This window comes from Capsicum annuum, chromosome 2, assembly GCF_002878395.1.
Source record: "Capsicum annuum cultivar UCD-10X-F1 chromosome 2, UCD10Xv1.1, whole genome shotgun sequence".
In the NCBI taxonomy this organism is placed as follows: Eukaryota; Viridiplantae; Streptophyta; class Magnoliopsida; order Solanales; family Solanaceae; genus Capsicum; species Capsicum annuum.
The window spans coordinates 118080533-118102780 of NC_061112.1; the positions used below are offsets into that span (position 1 = coordinate 118080533).

General features: G+C 36.4%; 1 protein-coding gene across 1 annotated transcript; it reads left to right on the forward strand.

Annotated features, from left to right (window-relative positions):
• Positions 1–277: 277 nt before the first annotated feature.
• On the forward strand, positions 278–21628 carry LOC107859086 (cullin-4). The gene is made up of 17 exons (XM_016703980.2): positions 278–660; positions 4335–4450; positions 4530–4876; positions 11778–11958; positions 12304–12426; positions 13696–13983; positions 16142–16267; positions 16431–16532; positions 16611–16664; positions 17196–17302; positions 17419–17479; positions 17577–17708; positions 17830–17967; positions 18610–18690; positions 19422–19502; positions 19929–20009; positions 21355–21628. The coding sequence occupies exons 1-17, from the start codon at positions 393–395 to the stop codon at positions 21466–21468; spliced, it is 2400 nt and encodes a 799-aa protein (XP_016559466.1). The 5' UTR covers positions 278–392; the 3' UTR covers positions 21469–21628.
• The last annotated feature ends 620 nt before the right edge of the window (positions 21629–22248 follow it).

The window sequence follows — 22248 nt, forward strand, 5'->3', positions numbered from 1 at the left end:
GTAATTCCTATTTCTCTTGAGGGATCTCTTGATGGGGTGAATTACAATGAAGCAAAACCCTTTTATTTATAGGGAAAAACTAACCTTGAGGTTTGTAATTTTTTCATAAATAGACATACACAATATATGATAAAGTAGATATTCACTATATATGATATATTTATAACATCAATAATATTTTTATCTATTCGATTCGATTTAATTTTTGCACACCCCTACCTCGTATCGAAGGAGCCCTGAATGTTAAATGGGCTAACGGGTTGCAAATCCAAGTCTAATGTCCCATTGAGAAGAAGAATAAGAGAAGAGAGGAAGAGGCCGACTAATATACTTTAGATAAATAATACAAGGCAAGTCGGCTTTCTTCTTCCACATTTCACTTTCTCTTCTTTATGTCTCAACAACCCAACAAGCGATCTTCTTCTTCTTCTTCTTCGCTCAGTACAACGACACCAACATCTCCACTTTCCCGTTCAATGAAGAAGGCCAAGTCTCATCCCCCCCCACCTTCTACTGATGACAACAACAACAACAGCAAATTCGAAGATTCAATGATCCAAGATTCCGGTGGTGGTGGTGGGGTTACTTCTAATTTGACTCGCAAGAAAGCTACACTTCCTCAGCCTAATAAGAAGCCGCTCGTCATTAAACTCGTGAAAGGTTTTTGCTCACTCTTTGTCTTACTTTTTTTTGGAAAAGATTTGAATTTGCATCACCCCAAAGGTTGAGATGTTAATATGGGTGCTAAATTGGGGGGATTTGAACCGGAATTTGAAAATTTGCCTCACTGTATTGCAGAATTTGAGTTGTTATGTGTGGGGTTTGTGTGGCTTGTCTTCATTTTCAAAATGTAGCATTTTAGGAGTTAGACATTTGAGCTGAAATTATGATCTTTAATCTGACTGCTCCATTGCTTAGCTGTATTTGTAATAGAGTTCGGATTCCTATTGGTTAGGGTGGAGTGGAATTTGTGGGTTAGAAGTGGAAATTTTGATCCTAATGGACTAAATATCATGGACAAGAAAGGTGAAAGGGCTTTGTGCCCGAGGATGAGGGTGATCACTATTTGTGCAAGGGGGGCACAAGGAATGTGAGAGTACTTAAATGTTGGGAGATTGACTTCGTGCTTTAAGGGAGCATGGATGATCAATGAGAAAAAAGGATTGTGAACGACTATAGTTTGTTAGGTTTTGGAGGTTTTATGTGTACTTATAACAAGGCTTGTTATGGAAAATTACATGGTCTTGCTGTAGTATTACAAACCCTTTGGATTTTTTTTTTTTTAAAAAAGATAACAAACGACTAGTAAATGCAATAAAAGGGTTTGAGGGAGAAACTCATACCTTGCAATGCAAGTTGTGGTTGAGGTGTGTTGCTCAAGGCTCAGTGGAGGCGAAGGTTGTGTGCTTTGTGTTGCTTATACGTCACTTTGGTGTAGGCACCAAAGTGGTGTAAAATGCATCCCTTCTTGTCCATGGGATCTTATATGAAAAGGACACATAAACAATAGCCATATCGGCAAATGATATACTTTTTTAATCAAATAAATTCCAAAATGATGTACTCCCTTCATGTAAAAAAGATTGAAAGCGTTCGGAGCATGAGAGTCTCCTTGATATGCTTGGCACATATATCTTGGGTGGAATTTTCTTGAAGAGGGAACACTAGGTCAAAGGAAATTTAAAATTAAAGATGAATTAACACAGAAATGTTAAAATGTTACACGGCTTTGTCTAAAATTTTAAATTGGTTGAGAAGAGACACGTTCATTTGATTGTTAGGTCAGCAACATGCCAACTCACGTGAATTCCTGATTTTTTCAGACGAAGTATGTGGACGCATTTGGTAAATGGTGGTGTTTAAATTCAAATCTAAGACATAAACTTTATGCGATATCAAACCATCTGAAATGTTTTGTCTAAAAGTTTGCTCTATTAGAGATGCAATACTTTTATTTATTTATTTTATTTCTGGAACAAGAAGAAAAGTAAAAAATGGCTACAGAGATCAACTATTTGATATTCAAATGAATGTAATAATATCCTAATTATTTCATCATTGTTCGATAATGAAGCATTCAATTTACTTGTCTATTTGGAATTTGTGTGAAAATGTAATTTAATTTACAAAGCAGGGTGAAAAAGATTCACATGATTTACGGGATTTCTACTGCTTCTAAATTTCCCTTGTGATTATCCTTTTATTTCATTTTTTTTTGTGAACTTGGTAACTTTGTATTATATCACAAACAGTACATGGGTTGTACTGAAACCTTTTTTTTTTTTTTTTGAAACTGGTAAGGTAGGGTTGTACTGAAACCTTTTGTACAATTGTACTACTAATTTTCTGCTACATGTCTAAATTGAGTCTAAAAATCAATTCTGGAGATAGTGTCATTAAAGTATAATTGTTTACACCAAAAACATAAGAGCAAAATGCCGTTCAGTTTAACCTTCTGTACCTAATTATTCTTTATGCTCTCAAAACACCTAGAGTTCCTCTCTTTCCACATTGCCCACCAAATAGCACCAGGGATAATTCTCCATCTACCTCTGCCCCTAGCATGTACACCTGCTTCCTCCCAGATCTTTAAAGCCTCTGAAACCTTCCTAGGGATGTCCAGGAGATGCCTTTGAGGCTTAGGAAGATTCTCCATAGCTGTTGACTGTATTTACAATGTAGAAATAGATGGTTAACAGATCCCAAAGTTTCTCCACATAGAAAACATCTAGAGCATAATGTTATACCCCTCTTCATGACATTGTCCTGTGTTAGAACTGCTTCCTTTGTCATCAACCAGCAAGGAAGACACTTCGTGGGGTATTCTGCTTTTCCGGACTTGCTTCCATGGCCAACTTGGGGACTGCTGGTTGGTTTGGTTATCTTTTTTTTGATGTCTGGACAACTCAAAACTAATTTCAACAGGTTCTAGCAATTATAGTATTTAGGATATGGTGACTTTATCTAAAAACTACTATAGAAACTTCTCCACCCCTGTCCGTAAGCCTCTGTACGTTAGTCACTTTATCAGATCTGTGATTTAATGATAATTGAGAAATTCTCGAGGGTCAGTAACTTATGTTTGATATCTTGAAGAAACCGGATTTTTGTGCGCCTGAAGTCTCTTTCTGTCTTTTCATTTATTTTTTTGAAAACCATTCTTTTATCAATTTGAAATAAGTACATTTCACTATCTGAAGACTTAGCTGGGTCTCCTAAAAGATAGGTCCCTTAAAGGGGTAGGTATTTGTTGCATTTGGATATCAGGCTTGGGTAAAGTTTTGTTTTCGCTAATTTATGATGGTTGAAGTCCTTGAATGCTACGAAAATTATTTAAGAGAGGGCTAGAGGTTTCAAAAAGAAAACTTGGAGCATAACTGTAGATAGTTCTGAAATATACAAAATATTCAAGTGTTGCATTACATGTTAGGAACCATGAATCGGGACTTCTCATTCCTGTTGGTAATTTCCTAAAGGTTCGTCTATGACTTGTTTAAGGTAATAACCATTAAGCTTCGGGTTCAAATCTCAGTGGAGGCAAAGATATTACTCTCTCCATTTCAATTTGTTTGTTTGATTTTGACTTGACACCGAGTTTGAGAAAGTAAAGAAGACTTTTGAATCTTGTGATCTTAAACTAAATATATGTAGAATGTACCAAAATGTCTTTTAAACTTGTCGTCTTAAACTATAAAGATATGTTGAATGTACCAAAATGTCCTTTAATCTTTTTTTAAAACCATAAAATGTCCTTTAATCTTGTAGTCTTAAACATGCTTTGCGGAAAGTTGAAATTGAAAGAGTTGCCAAAAAAGGAAAGAGACATTCCTTTCGAAGTGGACTAAAAAGGAAAGTAAAACAAACAAATTGAAATGGTGGAAAAAAGTAATTTCTTCTCTTTTGTCCCAGCCTTGGTGGACATAGTTATCCAGTACCTGTGTTGGTGGTAGGTAGCAAGGTGTACTTAAGGGGGCTTTGGACACCACTGTTATGAAAATAAAATAAAAATAACATTGTGGAAATATAAGATCCGATAGACCATTGTATCCCACATGCTTGTTTCTATTGATGCAAAGTCTAGAAGTGTTACTGTTCCAAAGATTTGATCTGGTGCTTATTTTAAAAAAAACGAAAAGAGAAGGATAGATCTGTAGACAAGTTTCTCCCTATATCACTTCATATCTTTATCTAGTGCTGTAGCAAGAAATTGTAATTATTACCATGCTCTTCAGGGCATAGAACTGCTCTGGGATAAATGAAAATACAGTGAAATTTAATGTATTCAAAGCAATATCTCATGTTTTCAACTTCTAGTCATTTTTTTCTTCTTGAAGCGAAACCTACGCTTCCAACAAATTTTGAAGAGAATACATGGGTAACTGTGAAGTCGGCTATCAGTGCAATATTCTTAAAGCAGCGCGATCCTTGTGACTTGGAAAAGCTTTATCAGGTGCATTTTGTAGCAATATTTACCTTCTAATTTAGTACCGTCGCCTCTATATGTTAATTATTGACTTTAATATGCTTAGGCTGTCAATGACCTGTGTCTGCACAAGATGGGTGGAAGTTTATACCAACGGATTGAAAAAGAGTGCGAGGCACACATATTTGCAGCACTGCAGTCCTTAGTTGGCCAAAGTGAAGATCTTGTTGTTTTTCTATCACTTGTCCAGAGGTGCTGGCAGGACTTCTGTGATCAGATGTTAATGATTCGTGGTATAGCATTGTATCTAGATAGAACATATGTGAAACAAACCCCAAATGTGCATTCGCTGTGGGATATGGGCTTGCAGCTTTTTCGTAAACATCTTTGTCTAGCTTCAGAAGTAGAGCACAAAACTGTCTTTGGGCTCCTTCAGATGATTGAGAGTGAAAGGTAACTTAAAACAGTTCTTGGTTGAATTTTATGATTGGTAGTTTTTCCTATTCTCAATTTACTTATACATGAGTGCTGCACTTGAGCCGAGGGTTTTTCAGAAACAGCCTCTCTACCTCTCCGAGGTAGTGGTAAGGGCTGCGTACACTTTACCTTCCCCAAACCTCATTTGTGGGATTTTACTGGGTATGTTGTTGTTATAATTTACTGATACGGAGTTTCAACTTTTGACAAATAAGCTTGTAAAGATAGGAGATGAGAAAATTGAGCAACTTGAGTAGTCCTTGAGCAATGTGCGTACATTAAATCTAAATCCAAAACATATTATTACAACCCTAGAAATCTTCCTAATAATAATTACATGCTTACATTGATTCTAAATCTTTCCATATTCAGAAGGAATACATTCCTGCCATAGTTACAGATGTTGGTTTTAGGCTTTGAAATTAGAGAAATAACAGAGAAAGACTTGGAGAGAAAATAATACTGCAATTGTATTGTCAAAGGGAATTATTTTATTAATAACTCAAAGACATATATTTATAGCTAAAGTTCTAACTAGATTTCAATTCAAATAAGGATAACTACTTTCTAATTCAAATAACAAAGGGACAATTTGTTCCTAAGTCTATGCCACATAGAATTCTAATAATTTAAAACTACTCCTATTTTATTTCTGAGACATATCTTCAACACTCCTCCTTGGATCAAAAATTGTCGATTGCAGTCTCGGTTGATTTTGACCTCTTGAATAAATCTGTCAATTCATCTTTGGTCTTGCAAGGCTTGTGTGCATTTTCCGTTGGATTAAATAAGAAACTTTTGCCTCTTATATCAACTTGTAAAATCGCATGATTAGTGGAATCAAAGATTCGACAATATTTATCTTCAAATAATAATTTAAATCCTTCTTTCATTAGCTGGCCAACACTTAACAAACTTTTATCAATATCGGGCACATAAAGGACATTTGAAATTATTTTTGTACCTGAAATTGTTTTGATTGCAACATTCCCTTTTGCTTCTACAGGAATATAGTCACCATTCCCAATTTTGATTTTCTTATTTTCTAAAGGCAGAAACTCTTTAAAAAGAGTTTTACCATACGTCATGTGGTTTGTACAACTACTGTCAATCATCTAAAAATCAGATTTCTTGGTTGAAGAATATGTTGCCACAAATAAGTGATCTTCTTCTTCTTCTTTGGTGACTTGAGCATCTTCTTCATATTTTTGAGATTTGTTTTTGCAAATCACAGCTTCATGCCCAAGTTGATTGCAAATCTTGCATTGTGCATCTAGTCTCTTCCAACATTTAAATAGAGGATGACTTATTTTGCCACAGTGCTGGCAAGATGGGTAATCTTTTCTTGAATTATCACCCTTGCTTCGAGTCTTATGGTGGGCTACCAAAGCTCCTTCAACCAGTGTTCAGAGATGCGACCGCATCATCGCATTATGCGCTGATGCGATGCGATGTGGACTCCCAGCGAGTCGCATCTTTGATGCGGTGCAAATCGCATTATGAATTTTTTTTTATTTTTGGGCAGTTTTTAAATTAAAAAAAGGGTTGGAAGTGAATTTTTTTATGGGCAATTTTTAAATTAAAAAAACGGGACAGAAGTATAAGAAAAGACCGATTAAAAATTTTAGGTTTTTTCTTACTTGCGTTCTCTCTTCTCCACTTCCCCACTGAAGCTGTGCTGCAACAACTCTTTCTCCATTGAAGTTGCGACCAAGTGGAGTTGATGAGCATCGTGATGGTTTAAGGGGTAGTACTTCAAGCTTTTATACGATAAGGGAAAATAAGTTGCTACTTCAACCGGAGATGAGTAAGATGAGGAAGTTGAAGATGATGAGCATTATGTTGATACTCAAGGAATAGAAGAATTGGACACTCTTAATGAACTAGAAGAGCTTTAGATTAAACCATTATTAATTTAGATTTGATTTTTCTTCTTTTTTTGGGGTTTGTTTTGCTTTATTGAACCTATTTGTTGGTGTTTCATTAGAACTTTTGTTTAAATATATTGTCTTTATTGTTGATTATATAGTTGTTGTGGTCTTTTCAGTTATAACTTACTATTTGAATGCTCTATAGGTATTTTTTTATTAAATTGCGCTTCACTTCAATGATGCACGCATCGCATAATGCGTGATGCAGAGCCTTGTCGCTTTTTCCGCATCACGCTTCCCTGAACACTGCCTTCAACCATACCATCCTTCCTCGTAAGTCTCCTTTGCTCTTGCGCCTGTAATGTATTTAACAATTCTGTCAAGGTAATCTTGGACTGGTCTTTTGTGTTTTCCAAGTAATTGATACTTCGTATCTTTCAGGCACAGTAACAAGAATTTTTTCAACAATTCTTGAATCTTTAAATTTTGTGCCAAACAATCTTACCTTGTTAATAATGCTAAGAAGTTGGTCTGAGTACTTTTTGATGGTCTCAGATTCCTTCATCTCTTGCAATTCGAATTCCCTTATTAGATTCAATACCTTCATGCCTCGTATTCTTTCATCTCCTGTATATTCTATTCTTCAGATAATCCCAACTTTCTTTTGCTGATTTAAAGATCATAATTCTCGTGAAAATTATTGGAAAAACACTAGCAAACAAAGTCGCTTTTGCTTTTGATTTTCTTTTCCTTTTGGCTTTTGATCTGGGCCACCGTGGGATTACCGGGCAACGGAAGAACATCAAAATCCTCCTCCACGTCCTCTCAAAGATCTAATGCCTCAAGATAGTCTCCATTCTTACTACTCAAAGATGGTAATTCTCACCATCAAAGATAGGAGGTGCTATTTGGGAAATATTGTTTTCATAATTCATCTCTCTCACAGATCCCTCAAGAAAATGACTCTAGATACCAATTGTTGGGTTTTAGCTTTGAAATTAAAGAAATAACAACGAAAGACTTGGAGAGAAAAGATACTGCAATTGTATTATCAAACGGAATTATTTTATTAATAACTCAAAGACATATATTTATAGTTAAATTTCTAACTAGATTTCAATTCAAATAAGGATACCTAATTTCTAATTCAAATAACAAATGGATGACTGATTCCTAAGTCTAAGCCACATAGAATTCTAATAATTTAAACCTATTCCTACTTTCAACTCTCATCCTTAAGTTGGATTCATACATTTTTTATGCTCTTAGCTTGCTGCAAGTGTGCTTACTTTTGGAGTCTCAGAGTGATTTTTGAAGGATATCTTCTTACTGACGATTTGAGTTGATAAAACTTGTAACAATGCATCATGATTCATTCTTCTGTCGAATGAGGGGAAATTTACTTCTGTATGCTTCATTCTTTCGTGGGAGATTGGATCTGAAGCCGTGTGTAGTGCAGCCTGATTATATAGATCAATTTCATCGGTTTATCTCGTGCTCAGATTAACTCTTTGAGGAGTAGCTTCAGGCATAATAAGTGCTTACATTTAGCTAAAACCGTTGCTCAAGTATTCTGCCTCTACACTTGGACTGGCCATTAATCTTGCCTTTGGATTTTCCAAGATATTAGATTTTCTTCAATTAAAACACTGTTTTGAAGTGGAGAGTCTATTAGGAGAAGATCCGTCTAGACCTGCATCAAAATGTGCGATAGTGCTTGCATGTCCCCTATCATTATGTAATAGATCTAGTCTAGACGAGTTTGTAGTATACCTTAAGAATTCAAATTGCTGCATTCTAATGATTGTTACAGGGAGCTTGGAGAAATTGGCTGACCACATTGACAAAAAATGAGATGTCGGTGTGATTGTAAGATAAATGAGTTTACCAGCAAGCCTTTGATATCTACCCGGGTCCTTCAAAAACTTTCCCAGGGCAAGCTTAACATTGGTTTCGCAGGAGTATCAATTTGTTCATATCCAATGTACTAGTTTCTTCCCCTTTTATTCAAGGCATACTTCCTTTCTGAAATAGCAATCCCACTACTAAATTTTACCAATTTGATCCCTAGGAGTAGTTCAGCTTACCAAATTCTTTTGTTTGAAAGAGACTGTCAAGATGTTGCTTAAGTTGGGTAACGTGATGATGATCATGACCCGTTAACAATTGTGACTAGGAGGTTATGGGTTCAAGCCATGGAAAGAGTCTCTGGCAGAAAGGCAAGGTAAGATTGCGTACAGTAAACCCTTGTGGTCCGGCCCTTCCCTGGACCTCGTGCATAGCTGGAGCTTTACTGCACCAGGCTGTCTTTTTAATGTTGTTAACATAAACAACCAAAATCCATTTTTTTTTTCTGTTAGAAGAATTGTATCTAAAGCATTGAATTATTACCTTCACTTCAGACTATGCCAAATAGTTGAATAACAATGGTAAACGGCCAAACCATTCCCTCAGTGGTTGTCTAAGGCCATGGAAAGATTCATTGTCAACATTTTAACCTAGACACCCCTGAGATATAGATAAAGAGACTAACGGATTCAATCTTGAACCATGGATTTGAGTGTATCCCATGACCACCAGATTAGCTTAAAGAAGATTACCTTGCCTTCAGATCCCATCTTGACAATAAACACCCAACGACATTCCTACTTTTGATTTGCTATGTGATGAAAAGTTATGTCACAGGGAGACATTATCATGAAGAGCTGTCGTTTTCTCAATTATAGCCGATGCCAGTTGATTAGATCGATTGTTGGCAAGATGGTTGGCCGGATATGACCTCACTCGCTAATTGGTGTTATGGCGGCCAAGTGCTCTGCTTAGTGCGTGTGATGTTCTAAAGCTTCTTTCAGTGATGGGACATTTATTATGTTGAGGTCGCTGTTGGATGGGATTCGAACGTGAGTGAGAGGTGATGGTCGTGAGTTGTGACTTGGCTAAAAGTTAACAATTGAAGAATCAACAGGTTTTAGATTTGTTGATTATTCTTTGGACTAAAAAAAAGAGAAAGTGTAGAGGATAGAGATAAGAGGAACTTCTGAGAACGAATGACTTGATTTCTTTCTCAAGCAATTAGGTATCTGTTAAGTATCCCACATCGAAAAAGGGATGGTAATTGGTCTCCTCATATGGACTTGGACAATCCTTCCCTCATGATCTAGCTTTTGAGGTTGAGTTAGGCCCAAGATTCATTTCGTTATCATGGTATCAGAGCTTCCACGATCTTAGTAAAGAATCAAAGAGTTGCCGTTGCCGGCAGACGGTTATAACCCATGTATGCCGCCCGTTCGGCCAATGATCATTTTAGTAAAAGCTAGGTCACCGCACTTCTTTTCCCTACTTTCTCATCTCTAATTTGTGTAGTACCGTGCATCTTTTCGGACTACTTTTTCATATCTGAGTGGCATAGCATCGTGCGTCTTTTTGGTGACTTCTTAGATTTGATTTGCGTAGTTCCATGCGTCTTTATGGTGATTCCTATTTGTGTAGGGTCGTGCCATCATTCCGACCCTACCCATATAATTTCTCTTTTTCAGTAGGGTTGTGTTGTCATTCTGACCCTACCCATATAATTTTTATTTTAGTAGGGTCGTGTCGTCATTCCGACTCTACCCATATAATTTCTATTCCTCAATAGGATCGAGCCATCATTCCGACCTACTCATATAATTCTCTTTCTCAGTAGGGTCGTATCATCATTCCGACCCTACCCATATAATTTTTTCTCAAATGGTGACCACTTTTCAGCCATCAAATCTAATAATCCGGCGCATGAGTATGCTCCGTCCAGTTCTTCGGCGACTATCTTGTTCAAGATCTACTCATCTCTTGATTTCAAGATGATCCTTATATTTTATAACAGTTTCAGACAATTTTTCAGTGACCCATTGGCTTTCCAACGATGTTTACTACTTTTCGGATCACTTTTTCAGTTTGTTCCATTTCAATTGAGGTCTCCCAGACGTCCAAAGCAGTACTTATCAGTTTTCTTGTAGATATCTTTACCAAGTCCCTCATTGATCCTCGTATTAGTTACATCCATAACAAGCTTGATATATGTCTTCTATGCACCAGCTTGAGGGGGAGTATTAGAATATGAGTAGGAACATGGATAGCATACAAAATCTTTCTTGGAAAGAAATTATAATGTAGTGTCCTATTAGGAAAAGGATTGGAATGTAGTATCCATAAATAAGGTCTCAATGTAATAAAAAAGATTACTTTATGATGTCAATACATTTAAATAGACATCACTTTGCCCTTTGTGATGAAATACATTACTTTATGAAAAAAAAAAAAAAGAAAACTTATTATTTAAAAGATCCCGATTTTGTGGGAGTATATTGGGTATGTTGTTGTTGTTGTAATTTTTTAAAAAACACTAAGCACTCTTTTAGTGGGTCCACAACAGATCATGTCAATACATTTAAATAGACAACTTTTCTTTATAAGAGCATCTTATTAAGGGAATGTGAAAATGTAAAATCTTAAAGAGTTTTAATATGTAAAGTGTACCAACTTTTTTGGTACATAAAGGAAAGAGAACCAATCAAATTGGGACAGACGAAATACCTTTTATTATTGCAACACTATTATGGACTTTGGTTCTTAACTCAGCCTAAAAGCTAGCTCAAGAGGTTAGGATTGCCCAAGACCATATAAAAAGATCAATTTCTCCTCATCCCACCGATGTGAGACTCAACACCATCCTCATGCTCAGGGCTGGACATCTGGAGCATGGGAAATTAATATGGAGGCCCAACATCGGTAAATCATGAGGTGGGATGAGCCTGGCTTTGATTCCATGCTTTGTATCTTGGATCTAACTCTACCCAACAGTTAGCTCAAGAGGTGAGGATTGCTCAAGATCATATAAAGAAATCGATTTTTCCTCATTCCACTGATGTGGGACTCAACAAATATTTTTATGCTTAATTAGAAAAATGAGGTCTTCAAGTTTCTTCCTTTTATTATTTTCTTTTTTCATTCTGGTGTAATTCTTCCAGATTAGGTGAGGCAGTTGATAGATCTCTCCTTAACCATCTTTTGAAGATGTTCACTGCCTTAGGAATTTACGCAGAGAGCTTTGAGAAACCATTTATTGAGCGCACTTCTGAGTTTTATGCTACTGAAGGTGTCAAATACATGCAGCAATCAGATGTTCCAGATTATTTGAAGCATGTAGAGGTGTGCTTTCTCTGCTTCCTTGTAGCCTATCTTTTTGAGCTATAAATGACACTTGACCTATTTTTTCTCTCTCATGTGAAGTATATTCCATTCATCCCAAAGAACTGAACTTACTGTTTTATATAGTCAATTGCGTTTTTGTCTGACCATGTTTTTGTTCACGTGGATCTTCAACATTTTATTTGTGGAATCAAACTGTAGTTGGTTAATTTAACCTTCATAAATCGACCAGGTTATCTTTTTCTCATATAGATGGCATATTGTATTATTTAAATATATTGTCATGCACTTGTGCTTTTATTTTGCTATGATCAAGTACCTGACTCGTCTTCTTTCTCCTTGCAGGTAAGGTTGCATGAAGAACATGAAAGGTGCTTACACTACCTGGATGCAAGTACAAGAAAACCACTAATAGCAACTGCAGAGAGGCAACTTTTAGAACGTCATATTTCTGCAATACTAGACAAGGTATTTATGCTGAGGTAACTGTAACAACTATAGAGTCCGGTAAGGGGATACGGACAAAGTATTCTTATGGAGGCCTGTAAAGAATATAATAGAAATATTAGATGAGTTTCAATAATGCATCAGCATCAAAGTGGACAATGTAGATAAAGTTCTTGGAAACATAGACTGTGTGATGATGAGCATTTGAACAACTCATCCCCGGTTATATTAAACGTGTCAATCCCAAAGACATGGAAGGTAGAGTAGGTGGGAAAGAAAATAAGAGGAGGATCACCATGGGATAAGGTTAAGAAGGAAGTTGCATGATTTAGAAGCTGTAGGATTCCAGTATTTCCTTACTTTACAGGCCAAAGATATCATGAACAATGTCAGAATACCTGGAAATGAGATGGATGGAAAAATGAGATGTTTTCAGTTAGGTCATTTTATTATAGTATATTGAAATCTTTTTATTGTAGAAGATTGATAAAAGGGGAGCCAACATTTTCCTATTGTTCAGTATGGATTCGTAGAGCACTGAAAAATGTGTTTTTTTCCTTGACTTGCCTGAGTGAATTAATCCTTATAACTGAGAATGTGAGAGGGAGAAGAAAACATTGTTGGCGTGCAACAGTAAGATCTGTCTTCATGTTACAAAGTCACGGGTTCAAGCTGTGGAAACAGTCTTTTATAGATATGCAAGGTAATGTTTTCTAGAATAGACTCAATGTGGTCCAGTCCTTCCCAGGTTTAGTTCATTGAGCTGCCCTCTTTTAGTGTGTAAGAATTTAGAAGAAGATGTGGACCACTTACTTCGGCATAGCAGGAGTCACACAACTCTACATGGCATCATGCTGAATGAATTTGATATACAATTGGACATGCCTGCTGCTGTGAAAGTGAAGTATAGCTATTTAGCTAGGGATTTAGAAGGAATTAAGGAGGAGGGTCTGAGAAGTAGTCCCTTTAGCACTCATGTGACAAATAGAGGGAAAGTAATAGGAGTGTTGTTGAAAGGATGGAAAACTCTTTTGCACGAATTAGGTGGACATTCTATCTCCTTTTTTGGGTGCAATCATGAGATTGTGGATAGCATATGCAAGTTGAGATCAAAGACACCCATTCTTTTGTTGAGATTCTTTACTTTGTGTACATCACTAGTATAGTAGGGAATTTTTCCACATATTAATACAGTTATTACTTTACAAGAAGAAACTTTTCTATTCCCTGTGTAGTCATGGGCTACTGCTGCAATCTGTATGCTTTTCTTAATTTTGTTTCTCATTCCAGGGTTTCATGATGCTGATGGATGGAAAACGTATTCAGGATCTTCGAAGAATGTATTTACTCTTCCCTAGGGTAGAGGCGCTTGAATCATTGAAGCAAGCTCTTAGCTCATACATCCGAAGAGCTGGGCAAAGCATTGTGCAAGACGATGAAAAAGATAAAGATATGGTATCTAGCCTGTTGGAATTCAAGGCATCCGTTGATACTATATGGGAAGAAAGTTTTTCTAAAAATGAAGCATTTGGCAACACTATCAAGGATGCGTTTGGACATCTCATAAATCTCTGTGAGGTACAGTTGTTCAGTTGGTAACACCTGTCTTGATATGTAGGTTTCCAACAACTAGCTTTATCCTTCACATATCTGTCTTTGTGATTATCTCAAGTATTCTGTATATTAGCACTGTTAATGTCACTTAGCCAGCTACTGCCAAAAGGAATTTAAGTACGCCTGTTATTTCAGTGAATGGCCAGTTATATTAATATCACATCCAATAGCCAGATACTGTCAAAAGGAATTTAAGTACTACTGTTATTTGAAGTGAATGACCAATTATATTAATACCACACCCAATACAAATGAATGGAATATCTTGCCGATCCATTTCAGGATGACTGAGTAGGTAATAAAGTTGTAATGAATTGGGTGTTTGCTCAATTTTATTTACTAGTGGAATACCTGTAAATACATCTCAATGTCTCTAAGATTTTGGCAGTATGTTGTGTTTTAATTTAAAAAAGAACTAATGAAAGAAGTAAAAGAATTAGTGCCTGTTTGGCGATGGACAGTTTTCACTTTTTTTTTTTTGGAAAACTGTCTGGACATAGAATTGTTGCAATTTTCCGGAATTTGAGAAACTCCAAAGTTGTTTTCACAATTTTCACTTCAAATCACTCACAAAAGTTCAACAAAGATTCCAATTTGTGTTCATATCCAAACACAACACCATTTTCCAAGTATCATTTTCAAATTGGAGACAAATGCTGCTTCTTTTCAAATATTACAATTTTTTTATATCCAAACAGCCACTTAGGCACTATGTTGTATCACCTCAGTGAAATGAGATCTCATTTACCCTTTTCTCCCTTTGGATTTGTTGCTGCTGCAGTTGTCCTGGGTAGTATGGGAATGGGGAGAATGTAGATCTAATGCATTATTTATGAGAATGCTTTATCTCATGTAAAAAGAGTTGCTAGTAACATTGAATTTTCCTTTCTCTCAGCTCTTCCTGTTTTACATGAAGTACATGTGCTATGAAACTGCTATTATCAGTGTGTGTTCCATCCCCTCATCTCTGTTCATGTGTTATCTGATCATGCTCAAGGGGTGCTAGAATAGGGTTCTTGTGTAATATACCTACTAGAAGTGGGTTCAGAAAAACCAAAGTTGTCGATAGTTTTGAGGAAAAAGCAAAGTTTTCTCCTCTTTATTCCTCTCTGTGCAAATCAATCAATCCATGCAAATAGGTGGACTGTTCCAGTTCCTGCGCGGCTGTATGTGACCTGCTGTACCAGGCATATCTTAATATGCCATCAACAGATTTTCATGCTCTTTTAACATATGGCATAAAAACTTGAAAATATCTGAACCTGCATCTTACAAATTATCTAGAGTTGTTGCTTTAGCCTGTACCCAAGGGTGTGGCGTAGTGGTTCAATGAAGTTGGGTTGAGCACCCAGAGGTCTCACGTTCAATTCCCAACAGAGAGAAACACACTAGGAGATTTCTTTCCATCTGTTCTAGCCTTGGTGGACAAAGTTACCTGTACCTGTTGATGCTGCGAGGTGGCAGGTATCCTGTGGAATTAGTCGGGGTGCGCGCAAGCTGGCCCTCACACCACTGTTATCATTAAAAAAATAGTTCTTGCTTTAGCCTATTGGACACGTCTACCATTCTAAGGTGATTCTTTACTTCTTTTCGTCAGTCTCTGAACCCTCGCTCCTAATCCCCCCACACCCACACACACCAAAAAAAAATGGAAGGGAACAAAATAGAATAATTATGGTCATGATGGTTCCTACGTTAAGACGAACGTATTGTCATAGAAACGTGTTCCAGTTGGATAGAGCATCTTATTTTAGGTAACATTGTTAAAGCCATGCTCATGTTATCCTAGTCCGGTAAGTTGGTTGTTCAACTTGCTTGCATCTGCCCGTTGAATTTTATTTTGTTAGATGAGATCTGCAATACTGAATTGTGGTAAACTGTAAGTATGTTAGATGTCTGGTCTATTTAATAGATCTGCCATTCTGAGTAATTTTAGCCTTGTCAAACTTCTTCCCTCACTTGTAAATATTGCCTTCCTGGGCCTTTTGTTTACTATGTGGTCTAGGGGCAGATTACTAGCGATGATTATTATTTGTTATTCAAAAATCCATTCTGGTACACGAAAGTGCAGTATTTACTCAATTAATTCACAAAACTCATTGGATTATTTTGCCATTTATAGAATCGGCCTGCTGAGCTAATTGCTAAATTTGTGGACGAGAAGCTTCGTGCTGGAAATAAGGGTACTTCGGAAGAGGAATTGGAGGGTACACTTGATAAAGTCTTGGTTCTGTTCAGGTTTATACAGGTACGAAGGATAAAATGAGCAGTAAGAATAGAGAATTTAAGGAACCTGTAGCCGGATTAGCCTGTTATGCTGAACATGATTTGCTACCTTCTGTATATCGCGTGTGTGAGGTATTGTACTTCCTGTATCACGTATGTGAGTTATTGCTTTCACCTTTGTTTAGGGTAAGGATGTATTTGAGGCATTCTACAAGAAAGATCTAGCAAAGAGATTATTGTTGGGGAAGAGTGCTTCAATCGATGCAGAGAAGTCCATGATCTCTAAGGTGATGTATCTTACGTGTAACTTCTGCTTTTTCTACTATTTATCTTGCTGTATGCTGAGTCTTTTCGTTATGGTACAGTTGAAGACTGAATGTGGTAGCCAATTCACTAACAAATTGGAAGGAATGTTCAAGGTATGAAGGATATATGTATCTCCCGTCATGTTTTTTTGAGGTTGAAATACTAGTGGATCAGGTGAAATAATTTCCTTTCCTGTTCCCTGCTCTGCAAAAAGTGGTTTTTCATTGAACATCAGATGAAAGTCCATTAATCTCTTCTCAACTGACAGATCTCCACTAAAATGTGAACATCTCATCTTGGCTTTAAATACCTCAGGACTCGGGTTCAGAATAACCTTCTTTTTTAACTGGAATAAAAATTGTTATAAAAGCGTGTTAAACGGAATAAGCTTTTCTCCAAATGTCCTTTATTCTAGCGCCTCTATGTACTAATGTAACTGGAAGGGTTAGACTGGTGACCCCATAGTTTACCAGAATTCACCTATCCTGTAGGTAGGCTCTAACTGATTTTGTTACACCCATTCTAATGGTCTAAAGTGTCCTTTGTTATTGGAGAATAAATTTTGTATATTTCTAGCTTTCATGTGGAGTTGCCAGTTTTCAATCATTGATTTTGTTGTTTTAATCTTCGAAACCATTATCCAGGATATTGAATTGTCAAAAGAGATAAATGAATCCTTTAAACAATCTTCTCAAGCCAGGAAAAAACTCCCAACAGGAATTGAGATGAGCGTTCATGTATTAACCACAGGGCAAGTTGCTTATCCTGCTAAGCATTTCAATACTTTCTCAATCTTGAAGAACCTTTCTCTTTCTTTGTTTTGCATTTTGATGAAATTAAAGCTCATTTATACTGGTGGACATGCAGGTACTGGCCAACATACCCACCCATGGATGTCCGGCTCCCCCACGAACTTAATATCTATCAGGTGTTGCGCCATTTTACTTTCCATAAAGGTCCTCTTTTACGCCTTTAGGATGTTCGTGTAAACTACGCATGCCCTTATATTTGGATCTGTACGTCAGGATATTTTCAAGGAATTCTACTTGAGCAAATACAGCGGTAGGCGGTTGATGTGGCAAAATTCTTTGGGGCACTGTGTTCTAAAAGCAGAGTTTCCCAAAGGTAAAAAGGAGCTGGCAGTGTCTCTGTTTCAGGTTTGTCTACTCTTTCACTGAATGTATCAGAGATACTTATCCTTTCTTCTAGCTAACCGTCACATATGCAGCAGATGTCTAAATTGTTTGCTGTTTTTTGTCCTATCTATTCTTTCTACAGACTGTTGTTCTAATGCTTTTCAATGATGCGGAAAAGCTTAGCTTTCAAGATATTAAGGAAGCAACTCGAATTGAGGATAAAGAGCTCAGGAGAACCTTACAATCTCTTGCATGCGGTAAAGTTCGTGTTCTCCAGAAGGTGGGTGGTCATTACTAGGTGGAGATTCTTGCCTACTCCATCACCCCAAATTGATTAGGCGAATTTAGTTTTAAAAGGCTGATTTCCCAGCTTTTGAAAATTGATTGGACTTCGACTGATTTGTGCATTGGAAACTAAACTTAGTCTCTCCATTTCAATGTGAATAACATGGTTGGGACCGCGAGACTCGAGCAGTCTGATATTTTACTTGAATTTAACATTGATACAGTTTAAAAAATAAGCTTTGTTGCTTTCAGCAAGTCCAGCGGAAGTACTTTAAACTGATGTTGTAGCAAGTAAAGGGTGGAATTAGTCAAGGTACGCGCAAGCCTGCCCGGACACCACCGTCACAAACAAAAAAGAAAAGAAGCTGTATTCAAATAAGTTGTTTTAACTCCTCAAATAGTAGTTGTGTCATGAAATAGGACATGGTGAATAGAAACTACATGAAGGGTATTAAAATAGAATAGACGGCAATATATTTTGAGTGTTTTGTATTATACAATTTTATTTTTTTTTTGGATTTTCTAGGAGAAGAATAAAGTGGTTACCCATTTTACAATATTGAGAATATATTAACTCTTATAATGAATGTCATTCTGGTTTCAACCTTTAGCTGCTGAGTTTTAAGTTATTTTACAGATTCCAAAAGGAAGAGATGTGGAAGACGACGATACCTTTGTGTTCAATGACCAATTTACTACTCCACTCTATCGGATAAAGGTACTTTTTGGCACTTCGAGAATATTAATGCTTCAATTTCTTAGAAAGAGGAGAAAAATGTGCGGCTGTTTCAGATGATTCTGGCATGTTTCTTAAGTTAAGGTGTGGTTGGTATTATGGGATTACAGTCAGACCTCTCTACAACATCACCTCGTTATAACGACATCTCATTATAACGACATCTCATATAACGGCCTGATTTTCTTTGGAATCTGCTTTTCATGTTATATTTTACCTCTGTATAACGGCATTCTACGTATAACAGCAATGGCGGTTATTCTAGTGGTACACTCTTTGTAAAATTACCTCTCTATAACAACATACTCAAATGTTATGTAACAATATTTTGTAAGAGATATATCATATGCAAAATAAAATACCAAAATATTATGGTAATCATCATTAATGTCCTGCGCACAGTAAATTTAATTTAAAGAAAAAAAATTATATTTAAATGGTGCACATAAGTTATTTCATAACTTCACGAGGAAAACTACTCATGTTTGCCTTTTCTACATTTATATTCTTTCTAATTTTTCGTACTTTTGTTTATAACAACTAAATGAGATCTGAACGTCGAACGTCAAATGTCAGTATATGTATATAACAATGCCTCTCTATAATAGCCATGAAATTTATGGACAAACGCTGCCTCTATAGAGAGGTTTGACTGTTTTGGATTGTTATTATGCCTAGACATATAAATACTAATCATTTATCCATTTGTACAGGTAAATGCCATTCAGATGAAGGAAACAGTAGAGGAGAACACAAACACCACAGAAAGAGTATTCCAGGACCGGCAATACCAGGTTTGCTTTCCTATCCCCCCACCATGTACTCTTGTATGTTGGGCTGAATTTACAAATAAAGAATCATCTGAAGACAGAGAACTTTCTATATCATTTTTACCTGATAAAAAGTCTTGTTTTCTCTTAATTGGAGTGCTTCACAACTTTGTGTATTAACTAATTTGTTAAGTTGTTGATTGCTATCTTCTTGCTTCTTTTTCTTTTCTTGCTCTAATTTTCTGTTGGTAGTCAATATTTCTGTTTCCTACAAGGCCATAGATAGTTGGGGAAAAAAGTTGGATTCCTTGCCTTGGCCTGGGCTAAAATAAGTGAAGGAAATGATATTTTCTATTAACATATAGGCTCTCGATATCGAAGGAAAATTTTTAGACTAATCATTCTTCTTTGCTGTTGACATAATCTAGTCATCTGTCTCCACTTTGGCAGGTTGATGCTGCTATCGTTAGGATAATGAAGACCAGAAAAGTGCTGAGTCATACCCTTTTGATAACTGAACTCTTTCAGCAGGTAAAGTCACTTCTTAACTTAATGTATCACAGATAATTTTTGAATCTTGTTTTGGGGAAATGGGTCTGGTGCAAGCTCTGAAGATGCATGAACTCCATACAAGAACCCTTTTGATTAAAACGTATCAGTTGTTCCTATGGGCGTCTTGCCTTCAATCCAAACAGGTGATTGCATTTAATACCAGTACAAATAGAACTGTCTCCAGTTTTATTGACAAACTTAACAATAAAGCTCTCAATGAATTTAAGAACAATTAAAGTTATTTTAGTGTTACTGAGGCAATACCTCTATCATGTTCTCAAAATCTTGTCGTGGTTTTTGAAGGAGAATAGTTTATCAACAAAGCATATTAGTAATATGATGTGGAGGAGAAAACCTTCCATTTGGGGCAGAAATGAAGAATAGTAAATATCATTAGAATTATTAGGCTGGGAGTGTATAACTTCTATTTAGGCTGGTGGATCCTACACCATGAAAAGGCTACTGCTCTTTGACTTGCAAAGTAGTAAATACTGTAGTTGCACTAGAGTAAACAAAGTACAACAAATTTCTTGAAAATGTATAACGCTTATACTGAGAGGAGAAACAAAGAGACCAAAACAGCTGATTGTTTTGCTCAAGTGCTGATTGTGTTTCTCTATCAGGATGTCTATTTAACCCTCCATTTTGTTTCAATTATTATGAATGTTAAAATCATAAACTCTGGCTCCAATATATTATAGTTGGCTTTTGTATACCAGCATTAAAGATTGGACAGAGAGAAAATAGTAGAACTGTTGTCAATTGGCCTCGGTGGTTGATGATAATGCGAAAACTCTAGACTGTTTGATTAAGATAGGAAACCCGATTCATGTACATTTAAAACAGCAATAGTACTACCATGAATGCCATACACACCTGTCGAGGGCCTTGAGGCTCTGCTAGTTAATATATTTCAAGTTCATGACTTTTGTAACTGAGCAAATCTTGTGGAACAAACTGCATTGCTTGCTACATTCTTTTATCGGAATGTTGGTATCTGTGGAGATCTAAGTTGCTCGGACTCTCCAAAAATGTTGCCGCACCCGTGTCGGATCCTTCAGAAATACACTTTAAGTGTATTTTGGCTCCTCGACAGTACTTTAAAAATAAGCTACTCATGCAATTACTGTAATATGTTACACAGATATCATTTGGTAATGTGAACTTTTTGTAAAAGCATTTTGATTAATCAAAAGTTCAACTAATGATGCTTTGACATTCAAAGTGTATATCGATGTATCATATACTTACCTGTTCTCAGAAAAAGTGCAAGTAGGTAGACCATGGTTATTTCCCCACTGACTCTTACACATTGGTGATGCAGCTTAAGTTCCCTATAAAACCAGCTGACTTGAAGAAAAGGATTGAAAGCCTCATTGAAAGGGAATATCTGGAACGAGACAGGAACAATCCTCAAGTTTACAACTATCTTGCCTAGAATGTTCACGGCATAAAATTTTCCTTGTAAAAAAGGACTTCCATTCTCAGATTCAGCTGTAAAGCTTACGTTCATTCCATATATAAATATACATGTACTCCTTTGAAGCACATGAACAAGTGCTTTTTTAATATTATTCTAACTACACCTCGAGGGAAAAGGATGCCTTTCAATAGAATGTTAAAAATGAATGTGCTTATTTGGCTTTGCCTTGTTGATAAAATTGTTGTCTGCATGTTCCAATCAGCAAGTAATGGAACTTTTCTGATTCTACTCTTTATCTTATTATCTTGGTATTATGCCTAATGTGTGTAAATTAACAGACCTTTAACTTCATCTCCAATATAGGCTCTCTGCGTATTTGACATTTTCAAGTAGCTTAGAGCTATAATGGGGACTTAAGTTCAAGTGAAGTCTTGTGGATAAAATATGTATCACAAGCACTAAGGGCTATAACTCAGTTGGTAAGCAGCTTGTACATGTCGATGTTTCTCAATTGATTTTGTTGAGAAAAAATCGATGTCTTTCTCCATAACTTTTGAGGGAATCATAACCTAACAAGCAGTTTGATCCAATTTGGACGCCCATGTAAGAGATGGCTAATAGACCCCATTTTTTATTCAAGATCTTGATAAGGTGAATAACAGCAGTTCTAAGTTTATGTGCAGAATACCACACGAAATTTAAAGAATCGAGAGAGTTCAGTATGGCTCTTAAATAAGAAGCCGCCATGGATCCTTCTCCATTTTCAGGGGTGATATTCCAACACCACGAACACAA

What these genes read in the sequence shown, in the direction of transcription:
- LOC107859086 (XM_016703980.2), top strand. Translation starts at nt 393, where the DNA reads ATGTCTCAACAACCCAACAAGCGATCTTCTTCTTCTTCTTCTTCGCTC. An exon ending in CGTCATTAAACTCGTGAAAG is followed by an intron (nt 661 to 4,334) that starts GTTTTTGCTCAC and finishes TTCTTCTTGAAG; the next exon opens with CGAAACCTACGCTTCCAACA. An exon ending in AGAAGTCCATGATCTCTAAG is followed by an intron (nt 16,533 to 16,610) that starts GTGATGTATCTT and finishes GTTATGGTACAG; the next exon opens with TTGAAGACTGAATGTGGTAG.